At 43.5% G+C, this 24,036-nt stretch overlaps 1 protein-coding gene across 1 annotated transcript in view; it reads right to left on the reverse strand.

Moving 5' to 3' along the window:
* Positions 1-1,850: 1,850 nt before the first annotated feature.
* Positions 1,851-24,036, reverse strand: part of LOC124027473 (centrosomal protein of 72 kDa-like) — a 32,380-nt gene continuing 10,194 nt past the window's right edge. Inside the window, exons 5-12 of the mRNA XM_046339889.1 lie at positions 11,804-11,991; positions 11,266-11,475; positions 10,979-11,160; positions 8,165-8,258; positions 7,900-8,078; positions 7,618-7,744; positions 5,641-5,752; positions 1,851-2,834 (exon numbers count right to left, since the gene is read on the reverse strand). Coding sequence (XP_046195845.1) covers positions 2,771-2,834; positions 5,641-5,752; positions 7,618-7,744; positions 7,900-8,078; positions 8,165-8,258; positions 10,979-11,160; positions 11,266-11,475; positions 11,804-11,991 — 1,156 coding nt within the window. The 3' untranslated portion in view covers positions 1,851-2,770. The remainder of the gene's footprint in view (positions 2,835-5,640; positions 5,753-7,617; positions 7,745-7,899; positions 8,079-8,164; positions 8,259-10,978; positions 11,161-11,265; positions 11,476-11,803; positions 11,992-24,036) is intronic.

Here is a 24,036-nt window from a genome sequence, read left to right on the forward strand (position 1 = left end):
GTAAAGGTGTGGATACAGTCAGTAAGGAACAGTAAAGGTGTGGATACAGTCAGTAAGGAACAGTGTAAAGGTGTGGATACAGTCAGTAAGGAACAGTGTAAAGGTGTGGATACAGTCAGTGTAAAAGGTGTGGATACAGTCAGTGTAAAGGTGTGGATACAGTCAGTGGAACAGTAAAGGTGTGGATACAGTCAGTAAGGAACAGTGTAAAGGTGTGGAAAGGTGTGGATACAGTCAGTAAGGAACAGTGTAAAGGTGTGGATACAGTCAGTAAGGAACAGTGTAAAGGTGTGGATAGTGGATACAGTCAGTAAGGAACAGTGTAAAGGTGTGGATACAGTCAGTGTAAAGGTGTGGATACAGTCAGTGTAAAGGTGTGGATACAGTCAGTGTAAAGGTGTGGATACAGTCAGTGTAAAGGTGTGGATACAGTCAGTAAGGAACAGTGTAAAGGTGTGGATACAGTCAGTAAGGAACAGTGTAAAGGTGTGGATACAGTCAGTAAGGAACAGTGTAAAGGTGTGGATACAGTCAGTCAGGAACAGTGTAAAGGTGTGGATACAGTCAGTCAGGAACAGTGTAAAGGTGTGGATACAGTCAGTAAGGAACAGTGTAAAGGTGTGGATACAGTCAGTAGTAGTGAACAGTGTAAAGGTGTGGATACAGTCAGTGTAAAGTCAGTGTAAAGGTGTGGAACAGTCAGTAAGGAACAGTGTAAAGGTGTGGATACAGTCAGTCAGGAACAGTGTAAAGGTGTGGATACAGTCAGTAAGGAACAGTGTAAAGGTGTGGATACAGTCAGTAAGGAACAGTGTAAAGGTGTGGATACAGTCAGTAAGGAACAGTGTAAAGGTGTGGATAGTGGGAACAGTCAGTAAGGAACAGGTGTGGATACAGTCAGTAAGTGAACAGTGTAAAGGTGTGGATATACAGTCAGTAAGGAACAGTGTAAAGGTGTGGATACAGTCAGTAAGGAACAGTGTAAAGGTGTGGATACAGTCAGTAAGGAACAGTGTAAAGGTGTGGATACAGTCAGTAAGGAACAGTGTAAAGGTGTGGATACAGTCAGTCAGGAACAGTGTAAAGGTGTGGATACAGTCAGTAAGGAACAGTGTAAAGGTGTGGATACAGTCAGTAAGGAACAGTGTAAAGGTGTGGAACAGTCAGTAAGGAACAGTGTAAAGGTGGATACAGTCAGTAAGGAACAGTGTAAAGGTGTGGATACAGTCAGTAAGGAACAGTGTAAAGGTGTGGATACAGTCAGTCAGGAACAGTGTAAAGGTGTGGATACAGTCAGTAAGGAACAGTGTAAAGGTGTGGATACAGTCAGTAAGGAACAGTGTAAAGGTGTGGATACAGTCAGTAAGGAACAGTGTAAAGGTGTGGATACAGTCAGTAAGGAACAGTGTAAAGGTGTGGATAGTGGATACAGTCAGTAAGGAACAGTGTAAAGGTGTGGATACAGTCAGTAAGGAACAGTGTAAAGGTGTGGATAACAGTCAAAGGGAACAGTGTAAAGGTGTGGATACAGTCAGTAAGGAACAGTGTAAAGGTGTGGATACAGTCAGTCAGGAACAGTGTAAAGGTGTAGATACAGTCAGTAAGGAACAGTGTAAAGGTGTGGATACAGTCAGTAAGGAACAGTGTAAAGGTGTGGATACAGTCAGTAAGGAACAGTGTAAAGGTGTGGATACAGTCAGTAAGGAACAGTGTAAAGGTGTGGATACAGTCAGTAAGGAACAGTGTAAAGGTGTGGATACAGTCAGTAAGGAACAGTGTAAAGGTGTGGATAGAGTCAGTAAGGAACAGTGTAAAGGTGTGGATAGAGTCAGTAAGGAACAGTGTAAAGGTGTGGATAGAGTCAGTAAGGAACAGTGTAAAGGTGTGGATACAGTCAGTAAGGAACAGTGTAAAGGTGTGGATAGTGGACACAGTAAAACCATAACGATACACAGAAGTAAAAAATGAGATCAGAGTTAGAGACAAGTTTTCATGCTCAACATTAATCCCGGAGCATCAGAAGAACAGTGTAAATGTTGGCAGCAGTGTATATAGAGCTAAAATAAGAGAATCTGCTGCTGGTGCTCGTTCAGCAGGACAACGTTCTGGAACGTTCAGATAGAAATGTAGAACAAACATTCCTCTCTGACATCATGTAGAGTAAGAAATTGGCTCTATTCATGACATTTCTATTTGCAATGTTCCATAACGTTTACCTACGGAATGTGGCCCTGGTGTTGTAGTTGTGGGCCTGCTAGTTGTTGTAGTTGTGATGTGTAGCTCCTCAGAGCCGTCTCCTAGTCTCCTCCAGTTCTCTAGTTGTGACGTGTTGCTCCTCAGAGCCGTCTCCTAGTCTCCTCCAGTTCTCTAGTTGTGATGTGTAGCTCCTCAGAGCCGTCTCCTAGTCTCCTCCAGTTCTTTACTTGTGACGTGTTGCTCCTCAGAGCCGTCTCCTAGTCTCCTCCAGTTCTCTAGTTGTGACGTGTAGCTCCTCAGAGCTGTCTCCTAGTCTCCTCCAGTTCTCTAGTTGTGATGTGTAGCTCCTCAGAGCCATCTCCTAGTCTCCTCCAGTTCTCTAGTTGTTGTAGTTGTGATGTGTAGCTCCTCAGAGCCGTCTCCTAGTCTCCTCCAGTTCTCTAGTTGTGATGTGTAGCTCCTCAGAGCCGTCTCCTAGTCTCCTCCAGTTCTCTAGTTGTGATGTGTAGCTCCTCAGAGCCGTCTCCTAGTCTCCTCCAGTTCTCTAGTTGTTGTAGTTGTGACGTGTTGCTCCTCAGAGCCGTCTCCCAGTCCTCTCCAATTCACTCAGCAAATGCTCATTAGTCGCAACCAGTGACCTGAAGCACAAACACAACACCATTTAGTCACAAACACTAACAAGCACTTTCTTCACCCATTGGGGTCTGGTCTTTTATCTTTATATTGGAACAAATAATCTGGCATCTCCTGTAATGAATATCTCATTAGGTTGCTTTTAGTCAGACCGTGTTAAGATTTGTATTATCCCAAGAGTCAAGGACTTTGATTGTCCCTAGAGTGGTTGAATGTTATTCTTAGCACCAGGTGGTGCTGGACATAGTGTAGTCTATTATCTCAGCATCAGGTGGTGCTGGACATAGTGTAGTATCTTAGCACCAGGTGGTACTAGACATAGTGTAATATCTTAGCACCCGGTGGTACTAGACATAGTGTAGTATCTTAGCACCCGGTGGTACTAGACATAGTGTATTATCTCAGCATCAGGTGGTGCTGGACTCAGCATCAGGTGGTGCTGGACATAGTGTAGTATCTTAGCACCCGGTGGTACTGGACATAGTGTAGTATCTTAGCACCCGGTGGTACTGGACATAGTGTAGTATCTTAGCACCCGGTGGTACTGGACATAGTGTATTATCTTAGCACCAGGTGGTGGACATGGACATGGTATTGTGTAGTGTATTATCTTAGCACCATGTGGTACTGGACATAGTGTAATGTAGTATCTTAGCACCAGGTGGACTGGACATAGTGTAGTATCTTAGCACCAGGTGGTACTGGACATAGTGTAGTGTGGTGTATCTTAGCACCAGGTGGTGCTGGATTGGACATAGTGTACTGGTGTATTATCTTAGCACCAGGTGGTGCTGGACTGGACATCTTAGTGTACTGGACATAGTATAGTGTAGTATCTTAGCACCAGGTGGTACTGGACATAGTGTAGTATCTTAGCACCAGGTGGTACTGGACATAGTGTAGTGTATTATCTTAGCACCAGGTGGTGCTGGACATAGTGTGTGTAGTATCTTAGCACCAGGTGGTGCTGGACATCTTAGTGTAGTATCATTTAGCAGACCAGGTGGTACTGGACATAGTGTAGTATCTTAGCACCAGGTGGTGCTGGACATGGTGCAGTGTATTATCTTAGCACCAGGTGGTACTGGACATAGTAGTATCTTAGCACCAGGTGGTACTGGACATAGTGTTAGCACCAGGTGGTGCTGGACATAGTGTATTATCTTAGCACCAGGTGGTACTGGACATAGTGTAGTGTAGTATCTTAGCTCCAGAAGGTACCGGACATAGTAGTATTTTAGTACCAGGTGGTGCTGGACAGTGTATTATCTTAGCACCAGGTGGTGCTGGACATAGTGTGTAGTATCTTAGCACCAGGTGGTACTGGACATAGTGTAGTGTATCTTAGCACCAGGTGGTGCTGGACATAGTGTATTATCTTAGTACCAGGTGGTGCTGGATTTTAGTAGGAGGTCTGGACATAGTGTAGTGTATTATCTTAGCACCAGGTGGTGCTGGACATAGTGTAGTGTATCTTAGCACCAGGTGGTGCTGGACATAGTGTAGTGTATTATCTTAGCACCAGGTGGTGCTGGACATAGTGTAGTGTATTATCTTAGCACCAGGTGGTGCTGGACATAGTGTAGTGTATTATCTTAGCACCAGGTGGTGCTGGACATAGTGTAGTGTATTATCTTAGCACCAGGTGGTGCTGGACATAGTGTAGTGTATCTTAGCACCAGGTGGTACTGGACATAGTGTAGTGTAGTATCTTAGCTCCAGGTGGTACTGGACATAGTGTAGTATTATTAGCACCAGGTGGTGCTGGACATAGTGTAGTGTATATCTTAGCACCAGGTGGTACTGGACATAGTGTAGTATCTTAGCACCAGGTGGTACTGGACATAGTGTAGTGTATATATCTTAGCACCAGGTGGTGCTGGACATAGTGTAGTATCTTATCTTAGTACTGGACATGAGGACATGTGTGTATTATCTGGCACAGGTGGTGCTGGACATAGTGTATTATCTTAGCACCAGGTGGTACTGGACATAGTGTAGTGTAGTATCTTAGCACCAGGTGGTACCGCTGGAGTATTTTAGTACCAGGTGGTGCTGGAGTGTATTATCTTAGCACCAGGTGGCACTGGACATAGTGTAGTATCTTAGCACCAGGTGGTACTGGACATATGTAGTGTATTATCTTAGCACCAGGTGGTGCTGGACATAGTGTAGTGTATTATCTTAGCACCAGGTGGTACTGGACATAGTGTAGTGTATCTATCTTGGTGCACCAGGTGGTGCTGGACATAGTGTAGTGTATCTATCTGGTGCTGGACAGGTGGTATTATCTTGGACCAGGTGGTGCTGGACATAGTGTAGTGTATTATCTTAGCACCAGGTGGTGCTGGACATGTAGTGTATTATCTTAGCACCAGGTGGTGCTGGACATAGTGTAGTGTAGTATCTTAGCACCAGGTGGTACCGGACATAGTGTAGTGTATTATCTTAGCTCCAGGTGGTACAGGTGGTGCTGGACTGGATAGTGTAGTGTAGTATCTTAGCTCAGAAGGTACCGGACATAGTGTAGTATTTTAGTACCAGGTGGTGCTGGACATAGTGTATTATCTTAGCACCAGGTGGCACTGGACATAGTGTAGTATCTTAGCACCAGGTGGTACTGGACATAGTGTAGTGTATTATCTTAGCACCAGGTGGTACTGGACATAGTGTAGTGTATTATCTTAGCACCAGGTGGTGCTGGACATAGTGTAGTGTATTATCTTAGCACCAGGTGGTGCTGGACATAGTGTAGTGTATTATCTTAGCACCAGGTGGTGCTGGACATAGTGTAGTGTAGTGTGTGCTTACCTATGGTTCTCCTGCAGCATACCTGCCAGCTTCTTGACTCTCTCCCCCTCTTCAACCTTCTCCCTCAGCTCTGATACCTTCTTCCTCAGCTCATCCACCTCTGCCTGTTTCTCTGGCGAGAAGAACACATGGACCACAGTTAGTTAGCACATGATGCTAGCATAAATACAGATCCACATGGGCCACAGTTAGTTAGCACATGATGCTAGCAGCAATACAGATCCACATGGGCCACAGTTAGTACATGATGCTAGCAGCAATACAGATTCACATGGGCCACAGTTAGCACATGATGCTAGCAGCAATACAGATTCACATGGGCCACGGTTAGCACATGATGCTAGCAGCAATACAGATTCACATGGGCCACAGTTAGCACATGATGCTAGCAGCAATACAGATTCACATGGGCCACGGTTAGTACATGATGCTAGCAGCAATACAGATTCACATGGGCCACAGTTAGCACATGATGCTAGCAGCAATACAGATTCACATGGGCCACAGTTAGCGCATGATGCTAGCAGCAATACAGATTCACATGGGCCACAGTTAGCGCATGATGCTAGCAGCAATACAGATTCACATGGGCCACGGTTAGTACATGATGCTAGCTGCTCTTACTCTTACATGTGCTCTATGTCACGGTTACACAGGGTACACGTGCTCTATGTCACGGTCACACGTGCTCTATGTCACGGTTACACGTGCTCTATGTCACGGTTACACGTGCTCTATGTCACGGTTACACGTGCTCTATGTCACAGTTACACGTGCTCTATGTCACAGTTACACGTGCTCTATGTCACGGTTACACGTGCTCTATGTCACGGTTACACGTGCTCTATGTCACGGTTACACGTGCTCTATGTCACGGTTACACGTGCTCTATGTCACAGTTACACGTGCTCTATGTCACGGTTACACGTGCTCTATGTCACGGTTACACGTGCTCTATGTCACGGTTACACGTGCTCTATGTCACGGTTACACGTGCTCTATGTCACAGTTACACGTGCTCTATGTCACAGTTACACGTGCTCTATGTCACAGTTACACGTGCTCTACGTCACGGTTACACGTGCTCTACGTCACGGTTACACGTGCTCTACGTCACGGTTACACGTGCTCTACGTCACGGTTACACGTGCTCTACGTCACGGTTACACGTGCTCTACGTCACGGTTACACGTGCTCTACGTCACGGTTACACGTGCTCTACGTCACGGTTACACGTGCTCTACGTCACGGTTACACATGCTCTACGTCACGGTTACACGTGCTCTACGTCACGGTTACACGTGCTCTGCGTCACGGTTACACATGCTCTGCGTCACGGTTACACGTGCTCTGCGTCACGGTTACACATGCTCTATGTCACGGTTACACGTGCTCTGCGTCACGGTTACACGTGCTCTGCGTCACGGTTACACGTGCTCTGCGTCACGGTTACACGTGCTCTGCGTCACGGTTACACGTGCTCTGCGTCACGGTTACACGTGCTCTGCGTCACGGTTACACGTGCTCTATGTCACCGTTACACGTGCTCTATATCACCGTTACACGTGCTCTATATCACCGTTACACGTGCTCTGCGTCACGGTTACACATGCTCTATGTCACGGTTACACGTGCTCTATGTCACGGTTACACGTGCTCTATATCACAGTTACACGTGCTCTATATCACAGTTACACGTGCTCTATATCACGGTTACACGTGCTCTATATCACGGTTACACGGGCTCTATATCACAGTTACACGTGCTCTATGTCACGGTTACACGTGCTCTATATCACAGTTACACGTGCTCTATGTCACAGTTACACGTGCTCTATATCACGGTTACACGTGCTCTATGTCACAGTTACACGTGCTCTATATCACGGTTACACATGCTCTATGTCACGGTCAGATTCTGCCCAGTATAGTGACCACTGACCAGGAATATCAAAAAGTTGTTGCTTTTTCACTCACCACATATCTCAGTGTTGGGTGAACTTTTCATCATAGAGTTGAGATATTGTTTTTCTAATCTGATCATCTGCTTCTGTAGAGAGACGTTATCCTCCAATAGTATCCTCAGCTGCTCATTCAAACTGTCCTGCAATCAATCAATCAATCAATCAAACAATCAATCAGACATTGAAGATAATTCCATCCATTTATTCTGAACTCTTTGTGGAGTCAGGGTCTCATGCCTTTTCAAACATGAGGTAATATCATGGAAGATGCTGCTTTGAACAGTCTGAATCTTACAACAGACATGTGTGCTTCCTCCAGCTGTGTAGTTAGTCTCTGGGTCTCTGTCCTGTGGTCTTGGTCTCGTATCTCAGCCTGCTCCTTCAGCTCTTCAACGTTCCCTCTCAACGTCCTGACCTCTGCTTCTCCACCGGAGACATCTCGTTCCATCATGGACAGGATCTGGACTGCCTGAGCTGGAGGCAGGTCAGATACATACTATTAGGGCCAGATTCTCCATTAAGCAGGTAAGCTACACAGTACATGGGGGTTTCATACTCACAGAGGAAGTTGTTGTCATGGTGCAGAGGCCTCTCCCCTGTCCAGTGCTTGTTCACTAGGCTCAGCAGCAACTCCATTGGTTTCCTATAGCTTCCCTAGGAGACAGATTTGATACAATTACAAAAAAAGACTGGTTATAATGAACAGTAAGATCTATGATGAATGAATGGTACTGTAGGGATAGGTGGGTTTTCACTATGATTAATGAATGGTACTGTAGGGATAGGTGGGTTTTCTCTATGATTAATGAATGGTACTGCAGGGATAGGTGGGTTTTCTCTATGATTAATGAATGGTACTGCAGGGATAGGTGGGTTTTCTCTATGATTAATGAATGGTACTGTAGGGATAGGTGGGTTTTCTCTATGATTAATGAATGGTACTGTAGGGATAGGTGGGTTTTCTCTATGATTAATAAATGGTACTGTAGGGATAGGTGGGTTTTCTCTATGATTAATGAATGGTACTGTAGGGATAGGTGGGTTTTCTCTATGATTAATGAATGGTACGGTAGGGATAGGTGGGTTTTCTCTATGATTAATGAATGGTACGGTAGGGATAGGTGGGTTTTCTCTATGATTAATGAATGGTACGGTAGGGATAGGTGGGTTTTCTCTATGATGAATGAATGGTACTGTAGGGATAGGTGGGTTTTCTCTATGATTAATGAATGGTACTGTAGGGATAGGTGGGTTTTCTCTATGATTAATGAATGGTACTGTAGGGATAGGTGGGTTTTCTCTATGATTAATGAATGGTACTGTAGGGATAGGTGGGTTTTCTCTATGATTAATGAATGGTACTGTAGGGATAGGTGGGTTTTCTCTATGATTAATGAATGGTACTGTAGGGATAGGTGGGTTTTCTCTATGATGAATGAATGGTACTGTAGGGATAGGTGGGTTTTCTCTAGGGTGGATGAATGGTACTGTAGGGATAGGTGGGTTTTCTCTATGATTAATGAATGGTACTGTAGGGATAGGTGGGTTTTCTCTATGATTAATGAATGGTACTGTAGGGATAGGTGGGTTTTCTCTATGATTAATGAATGGTACGGTAGGGATAGGTGGGTTTTCTCTAGGGTGGATGAATGGTACTGTAGGGATAGGTGGGTTTTCTCTATGATTAATAAATGGTACGGTAGGGATAGGTGGGTTTTCTCTATGATTAATAAATGGTACTGTAGGGATAGGTGGGTTTTCTCTATGATGAATGAATGGTACTGTAGGGATAGGTGGGTTTTCTCTATGATTAATAAATGGTACGGTAGGGATAGGTGGGTTTTCTCTATGATTAATAAATGGTACTGTAGGGATAGGTGGGTTTTCACTATGATTAATGAATGGTACGGTAGGGATAGGTGGGTTTTCTCTATGATTAATGAATGGTACTGTAGGGATAGGTGGGTTTTCTCTATGATTAATGAATGGTACTGTAGGGATAGGTGGGTTTTCTCTATGATTAATGAATGGTACTGCAGGGATAGGTGGGTTTTCTCTATGATGAATGAATGGTACTGTAGGGATAGGTGGGTTTTCTCTATGATTAATGAATGGTACTGTAGGGATAGGTGGGTTTTCTCTATGATTAATGAATGGTACTGTAGGGATAGGTGGGTTTTCTCTATGATGAATGAATGGTACTGTAGGGATAGGTGGGTTTTCTCTAGGGTGGATGAATGGTACTGTAGGGATAGGTGGGTTTTCTCTATGATTAATGAATGGTACTGTAGGGATAGGTGGGTTTTCTCTATGATGAATGAATGGTACTGTAGGGATAGGTGGGTTTTCTCTAGGGTGGATGAATGGTACTGTAGGGATAGGTGGGTTTTCTCTATGATTAATAAATGGTACGGTAGGGATAGGTGGGTTTTCTCTATGATTAATAAATGGTACTGTAGGGATAGGTGGGTTTTCTCTATGATTAATGAATGGTACGGTAGGGATAGGTGGGTTTTCTCTAGGGTGGATGAATGGTACTGTAGGGATAGGTGGGTTTTCTCTATGATTAATAAATGGTACGGTAGGGATAGGTGGGTTTTCTCTATGATTAATAAATGGTACTGTAGGGATAGGTGGGTTTTCTCTATGATGAATGAATGGTACTGTAGGGATAGGTGGGTTTTCTCTATGATTAATAAATGGTACGGTAGGGATAGGTGGGTTTTCTCTATGATTAATAAATGGTACTGTAGGGATAGGTGGGTTTTCACTATGATTAATGAATGGTACGGTAGGGATAGGTGGGTTTTCTCTATGATTAATGAATGGTACTGTAGGGATAGGTGGGTTTTCTCTATGATTAATGAATGGTACTGTAGGGATAGGTGGGTTTTCTCTATGATTAATGAATGGTACGGTAGGGATAGGTGGGTTTTCTCTAGGGTGGATGAATGGTACAGTAGGGATATGTGGGTTTTCTCTATGATTAATGAATGGTACTGTAGGGATAGGTGGGTTTTCTCTATGATTAATGAATGGTACTGTAGGGATAGGTGGGTTTTCTCTATGATTAATGAATGGTACGGTAGGGATAGGTGGGTTTTCTCTATGATTAATGAATGGTACTGTAGGGATAGGTGGGTTTTCTCTAGGGTGGATGAATGGTACTGTAGGGATAGGTGGGTTTTCTCTATGATTAATGAATGGTACTGTAGGGATAGGTGGGTTTTCTCTATGATTAATGAATGGTACTGTAGGGATAGGTGGGTTTTCTCTATGATTAATGAATGGTACTGTAGGGATAGGTGGGTTTTCTCTAGGGTGGATGAATGGTACGGTAGGGATAAGTGGGTTCTCACTCTGAAACGTCTCACCTTCTGTTGCTTGGCATGTTTCTGTGGTGAGGTGGAGCCCCCTGCTGTCTGCTGGGTGTTATGGTAGGACAGTCTGGGAGGGTGCAGGATGGGGTTGGTGGCATCAGACCTACTGGGACAGGGACTTCTTGGACTGGGGGGGCGGATCTTCACTAAGGAAGACTTCTGCTGGTCAACTTTATCTAAAGGAGGAGGAAGCCAGTGCAAAACACTCAGAATGTTGTATTAGGCCATTTATGCCATCTGATTTGTGGCGGTGACAGAGAGGATATTCAGTGTCACCTCACCAGGGTGAGGGGTGAAGTGGCCCTTGGCCGTGACTCTCAGGTGTTTGGGGAGTTTCTCTCGCTCCTCCCGTCCAGAGCTAGTCCCGCTGTGCTTCTCTACGCGGGGGTTAAAGGTTACCCTCGGCCCCTCTGACGTTTTCAACGAGGAGGAAGAACCTTTCCTTCGAGATCCTTCTCTTAAACGTTGACCATTGGACTGGGAATGACAAGCTGATCATAATGAAAATAAAACATGCACATTTTATACTGAATGCTTGTTTGCTCACTTGAAAAAAGGTAGACCATAAATGTAACTAGTTAAACATACAATTCATCAAGTAATGAATGAAATCAATTAAGGGTAAATCTCTGAAATCTTGCCATAAATTAGCAAAATTCCCCATGTTCCTAGGGAAAAAACAACATTTGTCTCCCCCTGGTGGACTGTCCCTACATTTACAGTCATGGTGTACATCACACTCTAATACCACTTCATACTGTCATTTGTCATTATAAAAATAATGATGTACTATTCTGTGGTCAAACAACATAAACTCACACTCCTCTTTGATCTGATGATAGAGCTGGGACTCTGGCTCCTTGTGGGAAGAGCCAGTCAGGAACAGAGGTTCACTTTGGTCCCAGTTGCTCTTAGCGACAAGGTTCAACACTATGTCATCGTTGTCATCCAGGACAGAGAGCTTCTTGGCCAGGCGATTTACTGAGGCCATCCTCAGCTTACTGCTCCTGGAACACACCAATCAAACACGCATCACGTCATAACATAGCACTACTAGAAGATTATTGTATAATACAATCTATAACACCGAAACGTCACCGTACACACTATTGGAAACAATGCCACATAAAGAACAGCTTACTAGTTAAATAAAATGAAATCTGAAGTTTGTCTTTCCGGGTGTTTTCTAATAATACAAATCAATATCTAATGCAGACAAGAGACCTTGGTGTGCAAACAAGACCTCCTGACATAAGCAATCTGGTGTATTAACACTGCAAAGTACAGTACCTCTGGTCAGTGATGTCTGTCTAATACTGTAGAGTACAGTACCTCTGGTCAGTGATGTCTAATACTGTAGAGTACAGTACCTCTGGTCAGTGATGTCTAATACTGTAGAGTACAGTACCTCTGGTCAGTGATGTCTGTCTAATACTGTAGAGTACAGTACCTCTGGTCAGTGATGTCTAATACTGTAGAGTACAGTACCTCTGGTCAGTGATGTCTAATGATGTAGAGTACAGTACCTCTGGTCAGTGATGTCTAATACTGTAGAGTACAGTACCTCTGGTCAGTGATGTCTAATACTGTAGAGTACAGTACCTCTGGTCAGTGATGTCTAATACTGTAGAGTACAGTACCTCTGGTCAGTGATGTCTAATACTGTAGAGTACAGTACCTCTGGTCAGTGATGTCTAATACTGTAGAGTACAGTACCTCTGGTCAGTGATGTCTAATACTGTAGAGTACAGTACCCCTGGTCAGTGATGTCTGTCTAATACTGTAGAGTACAGTACCTCTGGTCAGTGATGTCTAATACTGTAGAGTACAGTACCTCTGGTCAGTGATGTCTAATACTGTAGAGTACAGTACCTCTGGTCAGTGATGTCTAATACTGTAGAGTACAGTACCTCTGGTCAGTGATGTCTGTCTAATACTGTAGAGTACAGTACCTCTGGTCAGTGATGTCTAATACTGTAGAGTACAGTACCTCTGGTCAGTGATGTCTAATACTGTAGAGTCCAGTACCTCTGGTCAGTGATGTCTAATACTGTAGAGTACAGTACCTCTGGTCAGTGATGTCTGTCTAATACTGTAGAGTACAGTACCTCTGGTCAGTGATGTCTAATACTGTAGAGTACAGTACCTCTGGTCAGTGATGTCTAATACTGTAGAGTACAGTACCTCTGGTCAGTGATGTCTAATACTGTAGAGTACAGTACCCCTGGTCAGTGATGTCTAATACTGTAGAGTACAGTACCCCTGGTCAGTGATGTCTAATACTGTAGAGTACAGTACCTCTGGTCAGTGATGTCTAATACTGTAGAGTACAGTACCTCTGGTCAGTGATGTCTGTCTAATACTGTAGAGTACAGTACCTCTGGTCAGTGATGTCTAATACTGTAGAGTACAGTACCTCTGGTCAGTGATGTCTAATACTGTAGAGTACAGTACCTCTGGTCAGTGATGTCTAATACTGTAGAGTACAGTACCTCTGGTCAGTGATGTCTGTCTAATACTGTAGAGTACAGTACCTCTGGTCAGTGATGTCTAATACTGTAGAGTACAGTACCTCTGGTCAGTGATGTCTGTCTAATACTGTAGAGTACAGTACCTCTGGTCAGTGATGTCTAATACTGTAGAGTACAGTACCTCTGGTCAGTGATGTCTGTCTAATACTGTAGAGTACAGTACCTCTGGTCAGTGATGTCTAATACTGTAGAGTACAGTACCTCTGGTCAGTGATGTCTGTCTAATACTGTAGAGTACAGTACCTCTGGTCAGTGATGTCTAATACTGTAGAGTACAGTACCTCTGGTCAGTGATGTCTGTCTAATACTGTAGAGTACAGTACCTCTGGTCAGTGATGTCTAATACTGTAGAGTACAGTACCTCTGGTCAGTGATGTCTAATACTGTAGAGTACAGTACCTCTGGTCAGTGATGTCTAATACTGTAGAGTACAGTACCTCTGGTCAGTGATGTCTGTCTAATACTGTAGAGTACAGTACCTCTGGTCAGTGATGTCTAATACTGTAGAGTACAGTACCTCTGGTCAGTGATGTCTAATACTGTAGAGTCCAGTACCTCTGGTCAGTGATGTCTGTCTAATACTGTAGAGTACAGTACCTCTGGTCAGTGATGTCTGTCTAATACTGTAGAGTACAGTACCTCTGGTCAGTGATGTCTGTCTAATACTGTAGAGTACAGTACCTCTGGTCAGTGATGTCTGTCTAATACTGTAGAGTACAGTACCTCTGGTCAGTGATGTCTGTCTAATACTGTAGAGTACAGTACCTCTGGTCAGTGATGTCTGTCTAATACTGTAGAGTACAGTACCTCTGGTCAGTGATGTCTAATACTGTAGAGTACAGTACCTCTGGTCAGTGATGTCTAATACTGTAGAGTACAGTACCTCTGGTCAGTGATGTCTAATACTGTAGAGTACAGTACCTCTGGTCAGTGATGTCTAATACTGTAGAGTACAGTACCTCTGGTCAGTGATGTCTAATACTGTAGAGTACAGTACCTCTGGTCAGTGATGTCTAATACTGTAGAGTACAGTACCTCTGGTCAGTGATGTCTAATACTGTAGAGTACAGTACCTCTGGTCAGTGATGTCTAATACTGTAGAGTACAGTACCCCTGGTCAGTGATGTCTAATACTGTAGAGTACAGTACCTCTGGTCAGTGATGTCTAATACTGTAGAGTACAGTACCTCTGGTCAGTGATGTCTAATACTGTAGAGTACAGTACCTCTGGTCAGTGATGTCTGTCTAATACTGTAGAGTACAGTACCTCTGGTCAGTGATGTCTAATACTGTAGAGTACAGTACCTCTGGTCAGTGATGTCTAATACTGTAGAGTACAGTACCTCTGGTCAGTGATGTCTAATACTGTAGAGTACAGTACCTCTGGTCAGTGATGTCTGTCTAATACTGTAGAGTACAGTACCTCTGGTCAGTGATGTCTAATACTGTAGAGTACAGTACCTCTGGTCAGTGATGTCTGTCTAATACTGTAGAGTACAGTACCTCTGGTCAGTGATGTCTAATACTGTAGAGTACAGTACCTCTGGTCAGTGATGTCTGTCTAATACTGTAGAGTACAGTACCTCTGGTCAGTGATGTCTAATACTGTAGAGTACAGTACCTCTGGTCAGTGATGTCTGTCTAATACTGTAGAGTACAGTACCTCTGGTCAGTGATGTCTAATACTGTAGAGTACAGTACCTCTGGTCAGTGATGTCTGTCTAATACTGTAGAGTACAGTACCTCTGGTCAGTGATGTCTAATACTGTAGAGTACAGTACCTCTGGTCAGTGATGTCTAATACTGTAGAGTACAGTACCTCTGGTCAGTGATGTCTAATACTGTAGAGTACAGTACCTCTGGTCAGTGATGTCTAATACTGTAGAGTACAGTACCCCTGGTCAGTGATGTCTAATACTGTAGAGTACAGTACCTCTGGTCAGTGATGTCTAATACTGTAGAGTACAGTACCTCTGGTCAGTGATGTCTGTCTAATACTGTAGAGTACAGTACCTCTGGTCAGTGATGTCTAATACTGTAGAGTACAGTACCTCTGGTCAGTGATGTCTAATACTGTAGAGTACAGTACCTCTGGTCAGTGATGTCTAATACTGTAGAGTACAGTACCTCTGGTCAGTGATGTCTGTCTAATACTGTAGAGTACAGTACCTCTGGTCAGTGATGTCTAATACTGTAGAGTACAGTACCTCTGGTCAGTGATGTCTGTCTAATACTGTAGAGTACAGTACCTCTGGTCAGTGATGTCTAATACTGTAGAGTACAGTACCTCTGGTCAGTGATGTCTGTCTAATACTGTAGAGTACAGTACCTCTGGTCAGTGATGTCTAATACTGTAGAGTACAGTACCTCTGGTCAGTGATGTCTGTCTAATACTGTAGAGTACAGTACCTCTGGTCAGTGATGTCTAATACTGTAGAGTACAGTACCTCTGGTCAGTGATGTCTGTCTAATACTGTAGAGTACAGTACCTCTGGTCAGTGATGTCTAATACTGTAGAGTACAGTACCTCTGGTCAGTGATGTCTAATACTGTAGAGTACAGTACCTCTGGTCAGTGATGTCTAATACTGTAGAGTACAGTACCCCTGGTCAGTGATGTCTGTCTAATACTGTAGAGTACAGTACCTCTGGTCAGTGATGTCTAATACTGTAGAGTACAGTACCTCTGGTCAGTGATGTCTAATACTGTAGAGTACAGTACCTCTGGTCAGTGATGTCTAATACTGTAGAGTACAGTACCTCTGGTCAGTGATGTCTGTCTAATACTGTAGAGTACAGTACCTCTGGTCAGTGATGTCTAATACTGTAGAGTACAGTACCTCTGGTCAGTGATGTCTAATACTGTAGAGTCCAGTACCTCTGGTCAGTGATGTCTAATACTGTAGAGTACAGTACCTCTGGTCAGTGATGTCTGTCTAATACTGTAGAGTACAGTACCTCTGGTCAGTGATGTCTAATACTGTAGAGTACAGTACCTCTGGTCAGTGATGTCTAATACTGTAGAGTACAGTACCTCTGGTCAGTGATGTCTAATACTGTAGAGTACAGTACCCCTGGTCAGTGATGTCTAATACTGTAGAGTACAGTACCCTGGTCAGTGATGTCTAATACTGTAGAGTACAGTACCTCTGGTCAGTGATGTCTAATACTGTAGAGTACAGTACCTCTGGTCAGTGATGTCTGTCTAATACTGTAGAGTACAGTACCTCTGGTCAGTGATGTCTAATACTGTAGAGTACAGTACCTCTGGTCAGTGATGTCTAATACTGTAGAGTACAGTACCTCTGGTCAGTGATGTCTAATACTGTAGAGTACAGTACCTCTGGTCAGTGATGTCTGTCTAATACTGTAGAGTACAGTACCTCTGGTCAGTGATGTCTAATACTGTAGAGTACAGTACCTCTGGTCAGTGATGTCTGTCTAATACTGTAGAGTACAGTACCTCTGGTCAGTGATGTCTAATACTGTAGAGTACAGTACCTCTGGTCAGTGATGTCTGTCTAATACTGTAGAGTACAGTACCTCTGGTCAGTGATGTCTAATACTGTAGAGTACAGTACCTCTGGTCAGTGATGTCTGTCTAATACTGTAGAGTACAGTACCTCTGGTCAGTGATGTCTAATACTGTAGAGTACAGTACCTCTGGTCAGTGATGTCTGTCTAATACTGTAGAGTACAGTACCTCTGGTCAGTGATGTCTAATACTGTAGAGTACAGTACCTCTGGTCAGTGATGTCTAATACTGTAGAGTACAGTACCTCTGGTCAGTGATGTCTAATACTGTAGAGTACAGTACCTCTGGTCAGTGATGTCTGTCTAATACTGTAGAGTACAGTACCTCTGGTCAGTGATGTCTAATACTGTAGAGTACAGTACCTCTGGTCAGTGATGTCTAATACTGTAGAGTCCAGTACCTCTGGTCAGTGATGTCTGTCTAATACTGTAGAGTACAGTACCTCTGGTCAGTGATGTCTGTCTAATACTGTAGAGTACAGTACCTCTGGTCAGTGATGTCTGTCTAATACTGTAGAGTACAGTACCTCTGGTCAGTGATGTCTGTCTAATACTGTAGAGTACAGTACCTCTGGTCAGTGATGTCTGTCTAATACTGTAGAGTACAGTACCTCTGGTCAGTGATGTCTGTCTAATACTGTAGAGTACAGTACCTCTGGTCAGTGATGTCTAATACTGTAGAGTACAGTACCTCTGGTCAGTGATGTCTAATACTGTAGAGTACAGTACCTCTGGTCAGTGATGTCTAATACTGTAGAGTACAGTACCTCTGGTCAGTGATGTCTAATACTGTAGAGTACAGTACCTCTGGTCAGTGATGTCTAATACTGTAGAGTACAGTACCTCTGGTCAGTGATGTCTAATACTGTAGAGTACAGTACCTCTGGTCAGTGATGTCTAATACTGTAGAGTACAGTACCTCTGGTCAGTGATGTCTAATACTGTAGAGTACAGTACCCCTGGTCAGTGATGTCTAATACTGTAGAGTACAGTACCTCTGGTCAGTGATGTCTAATACTGTAGAGTACAGTACCTCTGGTCAGTGATGTCTAATACTGTAGAGTACAGTACCTCTGGTCAGTGATGTCTGTCTAATACTGTAGAGTACAGTACCTCTGGTCAGTGATGTCTAATACTGTAGAGTACAGTACCTCTGGTCAGTGATGTCTAATACTGTAGAGTACAGTACCTCTGGTCAGTGATGTCTAATACTGTAGAGTACAGTACCTCTGGTCAGTGATGTCTGTCTAATACTGTAGAGTACAGTACCTCTGGTCAGTGATGTCTAATACTGTAGAGTACAGTACCTCTGGTCAGTGATGTCTGTCTAATACTGTAGAGTACAGTACCTCTGGTCAGTGATGTCTAATACTGTAGAGTACAGTACCTCTGGTCAGTGATGTCTGTCTAATACTGTAGAGTACAGTACCTCTGGTCAGTGATGTCTAATACTGTAGAGTACAGTACCTCTGGTCAGTGATGTCTGTCTAATACTGTAGAGTACAGTACCTCTGGTCAGTGATGTCTAATACTGTAGAGTACAGTACCTCTGGTCAGTGATGTCTGTCTAATACTGTAGAGTACAGTACCTCTGGTCAGTGATGTCTAATACTGTAGAGTACAGTACCTCTGGTCAGTGATGTCTAATACTGTAGAGTACAGTACCTCTGGTCAGTGATGTCTAATACTGTAGAGTACAGTACCTCTGGTCAGTGATGTCTAATACTGTAGAGTACAGTACCCCTGGTCAGTGATGTCTAATACTGTAGAGTACAGTACCTCTGGTCAGTGATGTCTAATACTGTAGAGTACAGTACCTCTGGTCAGTGATGTCTGTCTAATACTGTAGAGTACAGTACCTCTGGTCAGTGATGTCTAATACTGTAGAGTACAGTACCTCTGGTCAGTGATGTCTAATACTGTAGAGTACAGTACCTCTGGTCAGTGATGTCTAATACTGTAGAGTACAGTACCTCTGGTCAGTGATGTCTGTCTAATACTGTAGAGTACAGTACCTCTGGTCAGTGATGTCTAATACTGTAGAGTACAGTACCTCTGGTCAGTGATGTCTGTCTAATACTGTAGAGTACAGTACCTCTGGTCAGTGATGTCTAATACTGTAGAGTACAGTACCTCTGGTCAGTGATGTCTGTCTAATACTGTAGAGTACAGTACCTCTGGTCAGTGATGTCTAATACTGTAGAGTACAGTACCTCTGGTCAGTGATGTCTGTCTAATACTGTAGAGTACAGTACCTCTGGTCAGTGATGTCTAATACTGTAGAGTACAGTACCTCTGGTCAGTGATGTCTGTCTAATACTGTAGAGTACAGTACCTCTGGTCAGTGATGTCTAATACTGTAGAGTACAGTACCTCTGGTCAGTGATGTCTAATACTGTAGAGTACAGTACCTCTGGTCAGTGATGTCTAATACTGTAGAGTACAGTACCCCTGGTCAGTGATGTCTAATACTGTAGAGTACAGTACCTCTGGTCAGTGATGTCTAATACTGTAGAGTACAGTACCTCTAGTCAGTGATGTCTAATACTGTAGAGTACAGTACCTCTGGTCAGTGATGTCTGTCTAATACTGTAGAGTACAGTACCTCTAGTCAGTGATGTCTAATACTGTAGAGTACAGTACCTCTGGTCAGTGATGTCTAATACTGTAGAGTACAGTACCTCTGGTCAGTGATGTCTGTCTAATACTGTAGAGTACAGTACCTCTGGTCAGTGATGTCTAATACTGTAGAGTACAGTACCCTGGTCAGTGATGTCTAATACTGTAGAGTACAGTACCTCTGGTCAGTGATGTCTAATACTGTAGAGTACAGTACCTCTGGTCAGTGATGTCTAATACTGTAGAGTACAGTACCTCTGGTCAGTGATGTCTAATACTGTAGAGTACAGTACCTCTGGTCAGTGATGTCTAATACTGTAGAGTACAGTACCTCTGGTCAGTGATGTCTAATACTGTAGAGTACAGTACCTCTGGTCAGTGATGTCTAATACTGTAGAGTACAGTACCTCTGGTCAGTGATGTCTAATACTGTAGAGTACAGTACCTCTGGTCAGTGATGTCTAATACTGTAGAGTACAGTACCTCTGGTCAGTGATGTCTAATACTGTAGAGTACAGTACCTCTGGTCAGTGATGTCTAATACTGTAGAGTACAGTACCTCTGGTCAGTGATGTCTAATACTGTAGAGTACAGTACCTCTGGTCAGTGATGTCTAATACTGTAGAGTACAGTACCCCTGGTCAGTGATGTCTGTCTAATACTCTAGAGTACAGTACCTCTGGTCAGTGATGTCTGTCTAATACTGTAGAGTACAGTACCTCTGGTCAGTGATGTCTGTCTAATACTGTAGAGTACAGTACCCCTGGTCAGTGATGTCTGTCTAATACTGTAGAGTACAGTACCTCTGGTCAGTGATGTCTGTCTAATACTGTAGAGTACAGTACCTCTGGTCAGTGATGTCTGTCTAATACTGTAGAGTACAGTACCTCTGGTCAGTGATGTCTGTCTAATACTGTAGAGTACAGTACCTCTGGTCAGTGATGTCTAATACTGTAGAGTACAGTACCTCTGGTCAGTGATGTCTAATACTGTAGAGTACAGTACCTCTAGTCAGTGATGTCTGTCTAATACTGTAGAGTACAGTACCTCTGGTCAGTGATGTCTGTCTAATACTGTAGAGTACAGTACCTCTGGTCAGTGATGTCTAATACTGTAGAGTACAGTACCTCTGGTCAGTGATGTCTAATACTGTAGAGTACAGTACCTCTGGTCAGTGATGTCTAATACTGTAGAGTACAGTACCTCTGGTCAGTGATGTCTAATACTGTAGAGTACAGTACCTCTGGTCAGTGATGTCTGTCTAATACTGTAGAGTACAGTACCTCTGGTCAGTGATGTCTAATACTGTAGAGTACAGTACCTCTGGTCAGTGATGTCTAATACTGTAGAGTACAGTACCTCTGGTCAGTGATGTCTAATACTGTAGAGTACAGTACCTCTGGTCAGTGATGTCTGTCTAATACTGTAGAGTACAGTACCTCTGGTCAGTGATGTCTAATACTGTAGAGTACAGTACCCCTGGTCAGTGATGTCTAATACTGTAGAGTACAGTACCTCTGGTCAGTGATGTCTGTCTAATACTGTAGAGTACAGTACCTCTGGTCAGTGATGTCTAATACTGTAGAGTACAGTACCTCTGGTCAGTGATGTCTGTCTAACACTGTAGAGTACAGTACCTCTGGTCAGTGATGTCTGTCTAACACTGTAGAGTACAGTACCTCTGGTCAGTGATGTCTAATACTGTAGAGTACAGTACCCTGGTCAGTGATGTCTAATACTGTAGAGTACAGTACCTCTGGTCAGTGATGTCTAATACTGTAGAGTACAGTACCTCTGGTCAGTGATGTCTAATACTGTAGAGTACAGTACCTCTGGTCAGTGATGTCTAATACTGTAGAGTACAGTACCTCTGGTCAGTGATGTCTGTCTAATACTGTAGAGTACAGTACCTCTGGTCAGTGATGTCTAATACTGTAGAGTACAGTACCTCTGGTCAGTGATGTCTGTCTAATACTGTAGAGTCCAGTACCTCTGGTCAGTGATGTCTAATACTGTAGAGTCCAGTGCCTCTGGTCAGTGATGTCTAATACTGTAGAGTACAGTACCTCTGGTCAGTGATGTCTGTCTAATACTGTAGAGTACAGTACCTCTGGTCAGTGATGTCTAATACTGTAGAGTACAGTACCTCTGGTCAGTGATGTCTGTCTAATACTGTAGAGTCCAGTACCTCTGGTCAGTGATGTCTGTCTAATACTGTAGAGTCCAGTACCTCTGGTCAGTGATGTCTGTCTAATACTGTAGAGTACAGTACCTCTGGTCAGTGATGTCTGTCTAATACTGTAGAGTCCAGTACCTCTGGTCAGTGATGTCTGTCTAATACTGTAGAGTACAGTACCTCTGGTCAGTGATGTCTGTCTAATACTGTAGAGTACAGTACCTCTGGTCAGTGATGTCTAATACTGTAGAGTACAGTACCCCTGGTCAGTGATGTCTAATACTGTAGAGTACAGTACCTCTGGTCAGTGATGTCTAATACTGTAGAGTACAGTACCTCTGGTCAGTGATGTCTGTCTAATACTGTAGAGTACTGTACCTCTGGTCAGTGATGTCTAATACTGTAGAGTACAGTACCTCTGGTCAGTGATGTCTGTCTAATACTGTAGAGTACAGTACCTCTGGTCAGTGATGTCTAATACTGTAGAGTACAGTACCTCTGGTCAGTGATGTCTAATACTGTAGAGTACAGTACCTCTGGTCAGTGATGTCTGTCTAATACTGTAGAGTACAGTACCTCTGGTCAGTGATGTCTAATACTGTAGAGTACAGTACCTCTGGTCAGTGATGTCTGTCTAATACTGTAGAGTCCAGTACCTCTGGTCAGTGATGTCTAATACTGTAGAGTCCAGTGCCTCTGGTCAGTGATGTCTAATACTGTAGAGTACAGTACCTCTGGTCAGTGATGTCTGTCTAATACTGTAGAGTACAGTACCTCTGGTCAGTGATGTCTAATACTGTAGAGTACAGTACCTCTGGTCAGTGATGTCTGTCTAATACTGTAGAGTCAGTACCTCTGGTCAGTGATGTCTGTCTAATACTGTAGAGTCCAGTACCTCTGGTCAGTGATGTCTGTCTAATACTGTAGAGTCCAGTACCTCTGGTCAGTGATGTCTGTCTAATACTGTAGAGTCCAGTACCTCTGGTCAGTGATGTCTGTCTAATACTGTAGAGTACAGTACCTCTGGTCAGTGATGTCTAATACTGTAGAGTACAGTACCCCTGGTCAGTGATGTCTAATACTGTAGAGTACAGTACCTCTGGTCAGTGATGTCTAATACTGTAGAGTACAGTACCTCTGGTCAGTGATGTCTGTCTAATACTGTAGAGTACAGTACCTCTGGTCAGTGATGTCTAATACTGTAGAGTACAGTACCTCTGGTCAGTGATGTCTGTCTAATACTGTAGAGTACAGTACCTCTGGTCAGTGATGTCTGTCTAATACTGTAGAGTACAGTACCTCTGGTCAGTGATGTCTGTCTAATACTGTAGAGTACAGTACCTCTGGTCAGTGATGTCTGTCTAATACTGTAGAGTACAGTACCTCTGGTCAGTGATGTCTAATACTGTAGAGTACAGTACCCCTGGTCAGTGATGTCTAATACTGTAGAGTACAGTACCTCTGGTCAGTGATGTCTAATACTGTAGAGTACAGTACCTCTGGTCAGTGATGTCTAATACTGTAGAGTACAGTACCCCTGGTCAGTGATGTCTAATACTGTAGAGTACAGTACCTCTGGTCAGTGATGTCTGTCTAATACTGTAGAGTACAGTACCTCTGGTCAGTGATGTCTAATACTGTAGAGTACAGTACCTCTGGTCAGTGATGTCTGTCTAATACTGTAGAGTACAGTACCTCTGGTCAGTGATGTCTAATACTGTAGAGTACAGTACCTCTGGTCAGTGATGTCTGTCTAATACTGTAGAGTACAGTACCTCTGGTCAGTGATGTCTAATACTGTAGAGTACAGTACCTCTGGTCAGTGATGTCTGTCTAATACTGTAGAGTACAGTACCTCTGGTCAGTGATGTCTAATACTGTAGAGTACAGTACCTCTGGTCAGTGATGTCTAATACTGTAGAGTACAGTACCTCTGGTCAGTGATGTCTAATACTGTAGAGTACAGTACCCCTGGTCAGTGATGTCTAATACTGTAGAGTACAGTACCTCTGGTCAGTGATGTCTGTCTAATACTGTAGAGTACAGTACCTCTGGTCAGTGATGTCTAATACTGTAGAGTACAGTACCTCTAGTCAGTGATGTCTAATACTGTAGAGTACAGTACCTCTGGTCAGTGATGTCTGTCTAATACTGTAGAGTACAGTACCTCTAGTCAGTGATGTCTAATACTGT

Source organism: Oncorhynchus gorbuscha, unplaced genomic scaffold (assembly GCF_021184085.1).
Source record: "Oncorhynchus gorbuscha isolate QuinsamMale2020 ecotype Even-year unplaced genomic scaffold, OgorEven_v1.0 Un_scaffold_3257, whole genome shotgun sequence".
Classification (NCBI taxonomy): Eukaryota; Metazoa; Chordata; class Actinopteri; order Salmoniformes; family Salmonidae; genus Oncorhynchus; species Oncorhynchus gorbuscha.